Source organism: Oncorhynchus gorbuscha, linkage group LG03 (assembly GCF_021184085.1).
Source record: "Oncorhynchus gorbuscha isolate QuinsamMale2020 ecotype Even-year linkage group LG03, OgorEven_v1.0, whole genome shotgun sequence".
Lineage (NCBI taxonomy): Eukaryota > Metazoa > Chordata > Actinopteri > Salmoniformes > Salmonidae > Oncorhynchus > Oncorhynchus gorbuscha.
Genome location: NC_060175.1, coordinates 76,231,883 through 76,242,510, shown reverse-complemented (window position 1 = coordinate 76,242,510; position 10,628 = coordinate 76,231,883). Strand labels below are relative to the sequence as shown.

The following is a 10,628-nucleotide window of genomic DNA, read 5'->3' as shown; positions in this document are numbered from 1 at the left end:
TGCTCCTTTCTATGAGTAGTTGATTATTGACAAGTCAAAGCACAGAAAGTAATACATTAAAATATTAATTCTTCACTGCCTCTGCTTTAGATGGATCTCCAATCATACATAAAGATGTTGAAGCATCAAGCTTCTTCCTATGTATTATTGTAGATTGATTAACTCCTTTCTGTTCATTACTTTCATATTTTGGTGGGATTACACTACCAGTCAAAAGTTTTAGAAAACCTACTGATTCAAGGGTTTTTCTACATTTCCTATATTTTTCTCTCAACCAGCTTAACTAGGAATGCTTTTCCAACAGCCTTTAAGGAGTTCCCACATATGCTGTGCACTTGTTGGCTGCTTTTCCTTCATTCTGTGGTCCAACTGATCCCAAACCATCTTAATTTGGTTGAGGTCGGGTGATTGTGTATGCCAGATCATCTGATGCAGCATTCCTTCTTGGTCAAATAGTCCTTACACAGTCTGGAAGTGTGTTGGGTCATTGTCCTGTTGAAAAACAAATGATAGTCCCATTAAGCGCAAGATTGGATGGCATATCGCTGCAGAATGCTGTGGTAGCCATTCTGGTTAAGTGTGCCTTGAATTCTAAATTAATCACTGACAGTGACACCTGCAAAGCACCCCCACACCATCCCACCTCCTCCATGCTTCACGGTGGGAACCACACATGCGGAGGTCATCCATTCACACACTCTGCGTATCACAAAAACAAGGCGGTTGGAACCAAAAATCTCTGGTGGACTTTTACCAAATAGGGCTTTCTTCTGTATACCAACCCTACCTTGTCACAACACAACTGATTGTCTCAAACGCATTAAGAAGGAAAGAAATTCCACAAATTAACGTTTAACAAGGCACACCTGTCAATTGAAATTTATTCCAGGTGACTACCTCATGAAGCTGGTTGAGAGAATGCCAAGCCTGTACAAAGCTGTCATCAAGGCAAATGGTGGCTACTTTGAAGAATCTCAAATATAAAATATATTTGGATTTGTTTTACACTTCTTTGGTTACTACATGATTCCATATGTTATTTCATACTTTTGATGTATTTGCTATTATTCTACAATGTAAATCAAATGAAAATAGTAAAAATAAAGAATAACCCTTGAATGAGTAGGTGTGTCCAAACTTTTGACTGGTACTGTATATATTTAAGCATAAAATAATAATCACCGAAGTAGTGCACTGACCCTTTACTAGTCCTTTATTAGCAGACCGAGATAGCCATCTGTGGCACAGTTGACAAATAAATCTTAGCACCTCCCTGGAAAAATATAACACCAGCCCCACCCCCAAACTACTTCCTATGATCAAAAGGTATGAATACTTTCTGAAGTCAATGTAATTCCACTTTGATATTATGGGGTATTGTGTGTAGGCCAGTGTCACAAAATCTCAATTTAATTCATTGTAAATTCAGGCTGTAACACAACAAAGTGTGGGGGAAAGTAAAGGGGTGTGAACTTTCTGAAGCTAATGTATATAACTACAGCTGATAGACCCGAATGGACCCGACCACGGCTAGAGCAGTGATCACCAACCGATCTCCATGGAATTCCTATTCAATCACAAAACATTTCTTTAAAAACCCCAACGATAAAGCCTTGGTTCCTATATATATTTTTTTTGTTGCACTGTTGGTAGTCTTGATTCAGCAGCCCAAGTGCCAGGAAGGCAAAGTGTTCCCATTTTGAACCATTTCATGTGTCTGAAGGTAGAACTTCGCCTACCCAGCAAAGAGCAAATCAAGTGCAGTAATAGGCCTACCACTGGCCACATCACATAGCTCAGATCACTGTATCTACACAGTTTGCTCCATAGACTGTAAAATGAAGCCTCGAATGCACAGCAAAGTTGATGTGAGATTTCAAAGCTTTTAAAACAATGACTAGAGAGAGAGACTGGACAAATACAGCGAAGGGACAGTGTCGGTGATTCGGGTGAGAGGCAGCCTCACCACTGCTCCCTCCCTTCCCTCAGACTGACCATCAGATGCAGGCAATCAGTCCAGAAATATAATTGCAAAATGGTCTGAAAAGAACAACATTGGAAGGGCAATTTTAAGCTTAGCCAATATGCATTGATTATGTATTGGGCCTATAGCCTACTGCACAAACCTCATTGCTACTTGACTGTTTTTAATTGGTTAATATTGCATAGGCTTACGTTTGTACGTTTGTAAAACAAATCTGAACGGTAGGTCTCGACTTGCATTTTGACTCGAGGTGGTCTAGCTTTGGATAAAAGCTTGATTTAGAAAAGTTCGGTGACTTCTGTCTTGTAGCATTTTTATTTTACGCTAATCAGGTGAATTTATTGACATATTGAAGGCCAAGCCAGCATATAAAGACCTATTCATTAACCAGAAGAGCAACTTGGCTGATAATTTTTTTTTGTCACTCGGGTCCAATTTCTATTTATTTTACCTTTATTAAACTAGACAAGTCAGTTAAGAACAAATTCTTATTTTCAATGACATCCCAGTGGGTTAATTGCCTTGTTCAGGGACAGAACAACAGATTTGGACCTTGTCAGCTTGGGGATTCAATCTTGCAACCTTTTGGTTACTAGTCCAATGCTCTAACCACTGGGCTACGTGCTGCCCCAATGGGTCTGATCTAGACCCAGACCCGTTTGGGTACGGATCTAGGTCCCCCTTTTAAATAATGATCGGGTCCGTCCGGGTCTGATTGTCCTCAGGTCCGTTCGGGTCCGAGAATACCTCTACTTGGAAGACAAGCCATGAACAGCAAAAAGCTGAGAGACCTCCAAGGAGGCCATGTTATACTATCACCCATCAATTGAAATCCAGTATTCACATGATGAGGTCTCCATCCACCCCCACCCCAATCTCTCCAAGGGGCCCATGCTTAAATGGACAGAACAATATGCTCTCAGGCTTGGTAGCTGCCCAATCTCTGAGGAAAGTAGTCCCGGTGAGTTAAGTGCCAGCATAGAACAGCGCCACCTACTGTTCTCATAGCTCTCTGACATTGGGCAAATGCAAAGGCACTGTGTTGGTACTGAGGCACTGTATACATCCGACCCTCTGCAGGGGAGGGCGCCCGTTGTAGCTAGTCCTAACGCATGCGTTCACGCTCAACTAGAGGGTGCCTCCTGTTGGTTCAATCTGGTAATTGCAGATCGAGCTTGTTTACCCCAATCCCCCAGGCATAGAATTTGACAGACGTTGAAGACCGACCGAGGCCAAAATCTGAGGCCTGTCTTGCACGGTAAGAGGTTAGACTTGTTTACCACACAGTAAATTAGTTTTATAAGTCTCGACTCATTTTGATATCACAATTAGCTTTTTATGCTAATCAAACATATGTCACTTCCGCCCTTTCAATTGCGCCATTTTGGATAGGGCAGTTTATAGTCTAGGATGGGTGTATTGTCTTTATAGGGAAGAGATGGGTATGCATTATTATCAGTAAACAGTCATAGAGTTTACACAGTTTTGGATTAGGTGTAACTACGTCGTAATATTTAAAACAGCGATACTTTATTTTTTCCTGCAATGGGCATTTTCGATGTTTATCTAGCTAAATGAGTTCCAGCGGCACTTCATCCCCGGCATCCGAGAAGGATACTCTGTGTTGGATAGTGAGAGGAGTCGAGCTCCCTCGCGGTGTGGTGTGACCGCTTGGAGAGTAGACGGCAAGGCGGTTATTCCCGGCTGCTTATTTGGAGGAGTAGAAGGGAACGTGAGAGTGCCCAACGATTTGTCTCACCGTTTCTCGTAATTGAAATCATTTACGCCAACGGGACCACCGTATTTCAAACCAGGTAAACTCGTCACACTCCGCTTTTCATACAACCTCGCTAGCTAGGAGGGTTAACTACGATGATGCGTTGCCGCTATTCGTTCCTAGCTAAGGTCGGCGAACAATGTAGACTTAAGCTTTATGTATTGATGATAAAAAATTAAACAATATTACGTGGAGTGTTATGATACCGTATATCTTAAGTTGTCGGTGACATTGTACCACTTTTGGCCAGCTAAACTTGGGCACTGAGTAGCGCTCAATATCAGCACCTACTGAAGAGGTGCGGGGCTCCTTTCTAGTACTCTTGTAGCAGCTGCTAGCTCGCTGTGTTTTACTTGCGCTTCCCTTTGTGGTGGGTGACTCGCGACTGCGAGGAAGCAATCAGCTATCGTTCGTCAGACGTTATTAAGGTGTAGAAAGAACCATGAGGTATGATTCACGTAGTAGCTAATCGTGTAAGAAATATTTTTATCCTCTTTCATTGGTCGAACAGATGGCCATATACGATATTCATCATTGACTTCAATCAAAGGCATCATTTTGGCCAAATTGAAGGAGGGAGACGATAGCTCGTAACCTCCTCTAACGTCACTCTCCTAGTTAATAGACACATTTGACCTTTATCAAATGTAATGGTATTTTTCCCCCATTATTTAAAATATAACTGAACCGGGGTGTTATAATCTAGCTGGCAGCAAACTGGTACGTTAGTCAGACTCATTCAGCAACTTGCCTACAGCGTGTGTGTATAGGTGACAAGGAGTTGTGATCTGCAGGTCGCACATTTGATTTTGAATGTTGTAACACAAGTGACGTCAGATGGCTAAGTAAACTCACCTCACGTTATTCACCTCACAATTATAATGGCTATCTGATATAATGTTGCTAGCAACTTATATAAGGTGTCAACATATTCTTCGAGGTTGGTTTTATACTGGTACTCTATTGATTTAACCATATGTTCCAATGGTCCCTGTGTGGGGGCCATCAGGAGAAACAATGTGGTGATCCTGATTTAACCTTTTGGTCATATAGATAGATAGGTGTTCCACTTAAATGCCAAGTCTCTTCCTTTTGGTGTGTGTGTATGGTCATCGGTGGCAGTTTGCTAAAAGAGGGTATGACTGATACAATCAACTTTTAATTTTGTAAACAATGTGAGTTTGGAGGATCTTATGGTGACCAGAGGGAATGTCGTCATTGTTACTTTGAGGACAGAACACACTTATAGATTTTTTTTGTTACATGAGTCTATATTTTACCCATTAGGCCAACTCCTTTTGTCCTCTTCCTCTCCTCCTCTTCCTCTTGCCTCAGCTGTAGAGTGGCTATTCTCTGCCAGCTACCCACCCAGCCCCCACTCCCCTCCCCCCAAAATACACTGCAGACATATTGTAAATGTTGGGCTCTGCTGCTGACTCAATAGGAGGCGCCATTCCGTGATTGCAGAGAGGCTGCAAAAAGGGGGCAGGCAGAGCAATGGAAGCCTTACATAATGGAGGCAGAGCTGTCCTCTAGCGCCATCTACAAGCGATGGGAGTAAGCCCAGCCAGCAAGGGAGACGGGCAGCCAGACGACATTCAGCTCAGCAGCACTGTACCATAGTTGCATCTTCTGGAACATACAACTAGAGCTATGACATCACTGGATAGGGGAAGAGTGTTTGGTCTCATGCTGCTTGTCACTAAAGTTTCTTGTCCTATCTGACCTTTGACCTGAGTAGAGCATCCATTCTGCAGTGTTTTGATTGTTTAGCGTTGACTGGAATATATAATAAACCAATCAGTCCAGACAGACATAAAGACTGTGGTAGGGACATTATGGATAGACATGAGAAATGCTGCTGTGGAAAACTATTGATGGTTTTATGACGAAAGGTGACTGACAGACAGCTGGTTCTTTTGTGGCGTCCCCCCCCCCCATAGGTGCACTAGTCACTCCAATGATTATGTTAATGTAACTCTAGTGTAATTCTTTGGGATGTGTGTTTTGGTCACCCAGGATAACACAAAGGTTTTTGTGTTGGGTCTGTGGAACTTGTGCCTCTTTACAACAATGCTTAGTACATATGTTGACCTACCTGACCTCACCTATTAGTCACACCTGTGTCCCTCCCTTCTCCAAGTGGCCAGCATGTTCCAGCTCCCGGTCAACAACCTGGGCAGCTTACGGAAAGCCAGAAGAAATGTCAAGCGGGTTCTGGGAGACATCGGGCTGGAGTTTTGTAAAGACCATATTGAGGTGAGCAGCACATGGAGTTCTACTGTTCTATTATCTGTGAATGAGAATCATGCCTTTGACCACACTGGTTTTTCAAACATGAAGAAATAATAGCTCATTCATGAATAGCTCATTAAACAATCAGTCATTGTTTCAGCCATCAAAGCAGGAGTTGTCAAATTTCTCATGTTTATGATGTCTGTCACTTTGTCAGTTTGAAGTTATATTAAGCCCAGTCCACAACCATAATAACATTCCCAAAGGTTGTGGCCTTTAAAACCCCTCCTAGCAAATCACCTCGATCTGACTTGATTTTTATTGATGTATATATTAATTGTGATTGTCATTCTCTCCCCTTAGGACTACAAAGACTATGTCCCTAATGAGTTCTACATCAAGCACACCACCTGGGATGATGTGTGTGTGTGGGATCCTTCACTGACCAAAGCCCAGGTGAGTGACTCACTGGAACCCACTGTTCATTGTATTGTTATTGTGTCTGCTTATTTTCAATAAACAATGTATTTACATTTGATAAACATCAACAGCTGACTCGCCGCTGTCGTCTTCTTTTCCATTTGTTTCCCAGGAGTACAGATCAAAGCCTTTCTGTTGTTCTGGCTGCCCCTTCTCCTCCAAGTTCTTCTCAGCGTACAAGAGCCACTTCCGCAATGTCCACAGTGAGGACTTCGAGAGCCGCATCCTGCTTAACTGCCCCTACTGCACCTACAATGGGAACAAGAAGACCCTGGAGACGCACATCAAGCTGTTCCACATGCCCAACAACGTGGTGCGACAGGGTCCCGGAGGCATGCAGGGGCTGAAGGATGGCATGCAGCTGGGCAAGAGGCCTGGAGAGAGCATCGAGCAGGCGGTGTACTACTGCAAGAAGTGCACCTACAGGGACCCGCTTTACAACGTGGTGCGCAAGCACATCTACAGAGAACACTTTCAGCATGTGGCCGCACCCTACCTGATTAAGCCTGGGGAAAAGACCACACCTAACGGTGCTGGTGCGGGCTCAGGGAACACAGACAGCAGCAGCAACACCAATGCTAACAGCAACACCATCCACTGCAAGCGCTGCCTCTTTGTGCTACGCACCTATGAGGCACTCGTGCAGCATGTTATTGAGGACCACGAGCGCATTGGTTACCAGGTGACTGCCATGATTGGTCACACAAACGTGGTAGTGCCACGGGTCAAGCCTGTCATCATGGTATCCCCCAAGCCGGGGGAAAAGACTGTCATTGGTGTAGGACCCAAAGGTCAGCTGGTGACCACCACAGTGGGTGGAGTCCGCTCCCTTCCCACCCAGCAGCTTAGCAGGATCGTCATCCCAAAGTCAGGCCTAAGCTCAACGGGACTCCTGTCTGGGTCTCACCTGAAGCAGGGACCTTTTGGGTTAAAGAGCGGGACCACTCAGTCCTTCTCTATAGGCGGGCAGCAGGTGAGAATCACTCTACCCGGCAACGCACAGGTCTCTGTGCCCCAGCATTCGCAGGCTGCCAAACAGAACCTCCCTGGTGGCTTGCGGAGCCCCATAGTGGTGAGTTCCTCCTCTTCTACACTCAAGCCCACCCAGCTGAACTCCCGGGTCCAGGCAGCTGCCACCACAGTGGCCTCAGTCACGGCCAAGGGGAAGGGGGGCACTTCAGTCCTGGGCACGTCTTACACCCAGAAGTGGAAGATCTGCACTATCTGCAACGAGCTGTTCCCTGAGAATGTGTACAGCTCGCACTTTGAGAAGGAGCACAAGGCGGAGAAGGTCCCTGCAGTAGCCAACTACATCATGAAGATCCACAACTTCACCAGCAAGTGTCTGTACTGCAACCGCTACCTGCCCAGCGACACACTCCTCAACCACATGCTGATCCACGGCCTGTCCTGCCCGCACTGCCGCGCCACCTTCAACGACGTGGAGAAAATTGTGGCACACATGCGACAGTCCCACCCGGACGAGACGGTGGGGCCGCGCACTGACTCTCCTCTGACTTTTGACCTCACTCTGCAGCAGGGCAACCCCAAGAACGTCCAGCTGATTGTCACCACCTACAACATGAGAGACGCACCAGAGGAGTCAGTGGCCTTCCATGCCCAGAGTGCCTCCTCTTCCACACAAACTGGCAAGAGGACAGTGCCCAGCCAACCCCCAAAGATGCCCTCTGAATCCGAAGATGGTTCGCCTCCCAAGAGTGCACCTCAGGCGGCTGTGCCATACAAGAAAGACGTGGGCAAGACTCTGTGCCCGCTGTGCTTCTCCATCCTCAAGGGCCCAATCTCTGATGCACTGGCACACCACTTGAGAGAGAGGCACCAGGTCATCCAAACAGTGCACCCAGTGGAGAAAAAACTCACCTACAAATGTATCCACTGCTTGGGTGTGTACACAAGCAACATGACTGCCTCCACCATCACACTGCACCTGGTGCACTGCCGTGGTGTGGGAAAGACCCAGAATGGGCAAGACAGCAGGCCTGCGCCCTCCCCCAGGGTCTCCCAGGCTCAGGGCACTGCCCTCAAACGGGCTGGCTTTGAGAACTGTGACCCTAACGACCCAAAGCGCCGTAAGCTGCCGCCTGGAGAGCATGAGGGCTCTGCGGCTTTTGTAGAGAATCCAGACGATCCTGTCAACCTGGTCCTTGACCCCAAAGGCCACGAGGATGAGTCGTACGAGGCGCGGAAAGCCTTCCTGACGCAGTACTTCAACCGTGAACCCTACCCAATGCGTAGGGAGGTGGAGAAGCTAGCCGCCAGTCTGTGGTTGTGGAAGTCTGACATCTCCAGCCACTTCACCAACCGCAGGAGGATATGCACGCGGGACTGTGAGACCCAGAAGGCCAAGGTGTTGCTGGGCTTCAACATGCGGGAGGTCAGTCGGCTCAGCCATGAACTTACCTTTGACCCTGAGTGCTTGTCTGAGGGCAAAGAAAGTGGAGAGGTATTAGCGAGGCGGACGTCTAGGACGTGTATTGGGCGGTCTGAGCAGGCCATCCTGCGCATAGAGGAGAGAGCTGCGGCTAACCATGGTACTACACTCCAGGAGGGTACGCCAGCAGGGTCTGACAATGGGGCCAGTGCCACCACCCAGCCCAACGGTGGTGCCAAGAGTGACCAAAACAAGATAATCGAAAGCACCTTAAAACGGAGAGGGCCTCAGTATCTCTCAGAACCCATCGCTATTGACTCCGACAGCAATGAGGATGAAACGGATGATGGTGACGAAGAGGATGATGAAACTGGAGTAGTAGAACTGAATTCCACGGGTAATGACAGGCTGGCTGCAGAGGGAGAGGTGTTGGGGACAGGAGCCCACTCCAGCTCAGACCTAGAGGATATGGAGGATGGGTCAGAGGAGGAAGAAGAGGGTCATGTTGAGAATGGATATGGCTCCTCGGCGTTGCCGGAGAGACAGGTTAAAGGGAAGGAAGCTATTGCCAAACTGGGACACCCGGAAAGTGGAAAAACAAGTGTCCAACTTGGCAAGCAGCAGGTCTGACTAATGGACACACACACAGGCACACAAAAACAAATTATACGCACACAGATAAGTTACTAACATTTGATCCATGCTAACAACTCTGCCTCACCAAAACTCTAGAGCTGGAAATGGTCAATGATGCCATGAGGGACAACAAGGGGAGAGTGTAAAGGAGAGCTTCTTCCCTTTTCACTTCAACAAGCCATCCAATGGCGTTTGGTCAAGTCAAAAGCCAATTGAAGGTGCTCTGCAGTGAGAAGTAGTTAGTAGTGACTTAAGATTTGTGAACAAAGATTGAACTTTTCCTCTAGGGGGAAAAAAAGAAAACACTGAAGATGCACCAAATGATAGGAAATGGGTTGCCTTCTATTTACTTTACTACAAAATTCAAATAAGTACTTATTCTTGTCCAATTGGCCACAAGTTACAGTGTGGCAAAAACATTTGAGTCATTACAAGTTACAAGGTTTGAAGTAAAACTAGACTATCCCAAATGTTTCATGTAGTCATGCAGGAATAGCTCATGTATATTTGTACAGTCTTTTAGACATGTTTGGAGAGAAGTTGCTGTAGATGTACTCATACAATATTAGCTATTCTTTCTGTATACAAGCTAGCCTCGTATGTTCTACATTGGTTCGCTAGATAATAGATGTCGCTTTGGTGGCTGGTATTTTCTGTATGTTTTTGTTTATTTTTTAAATAAATCCATTACATTTTTGCTAAATAATATATCTATATATAAATGCAAATTTAAATGAACATAATCGATTGCTTTAGTTTTTCGGTCTTTGCTGACGATTGATTGATTGTACTTTTTTATTTGCAGTAATAACTTTGGTTCTATTGAAAATACTGTTTCTCATATCTTTATCCTCCCACTTGGTTAGAGTAAAGGGGCATTTCAACTGTTCTCTGTAGCCCAGTGTTTGTAGTCTAGATTGTACTTTTTTTGTCTCTTTTCATGTACCTACCTTTTACTTATTTTCCCCCCGAGAATGGATGTTTGCTGTCGCCTGTGAAACCGAGAGAGCATTTGCTATTAATTACTTTTCTGTGGGTTTTAATTTGTGATCTTCAATTTGTGTATTTGTTTTTGTTTGACATTTTTCACTTATGAACAATAAAGTGCTATATTGTGCTTCTCA

General features: G+C 45.5%; 1 protein-coding gene across 4 annotated transcripts; it reads left to right on the top strand.

The window, feature by feature from the left end:
- The first annotated feature begins 3,075 nt into the window (after positions 1-3,075).
- Positions 3,076-10,628, top strand: adnpb (activity-dependent neuroprotector homeobox b). 4 transcript variants are annotated; one of them, XM_046343744.1, is made up of 4 exons: positions 3,076-3,242; positions 5,905-6,020; positions 6,360-6,452; positions 6,589-10,628. In XM_046343744.1, the coding sequence occupies exons 2-4, from the start codon at positions 5,913-5,915 to the stop codon at positions 9,496-9,498; spliced, it is 3,111 nt and encodes a 1,036-aa protein (XP_046199700.1). In that variant the 5' UTR covers positions 3,076-3,242; positions 5,905-5,912; the 3' UTR covers positions 9,499-10,628. The 4 variants fall into 4 exon arrangements, with proteins under 4 accessions (XP_046199700.1, XP_046199702.1, XP_046199698.1 ...); XM_046343746.1 differs by having other exon boundaries at positions 3,227-3,249; XM_046343742.1 differs by lacking the exon at positions 3,076-3,242 and adding an exon at positions 3,357-3,798.

Excerpts from the sequence above, each read along its gene's own strand:
- adnpb (XM_046343744.1), top strand. The coding sequence starts at position 5,913 with ATGTTCCAGCTCCCGGTCAACAACCTGGGCAGCTTACGGAAAGCCAGA. Across the intron at positions 6,021-6,359 it reads TTTGTAAAGACCATATTGAG|GACTACAAAGACTATGTCCC; the intron begins GTGAGCAGCACA and ends CTCTCCCCTTAG. Across the intron at positions 6,453-6,588 it reads CTTCACTGACCAAAGCCCAG|GAGTACAGATCAAAGCCTTT; the intron begins GTGAGTGACTCA and ends TTTGTTTCCCAG.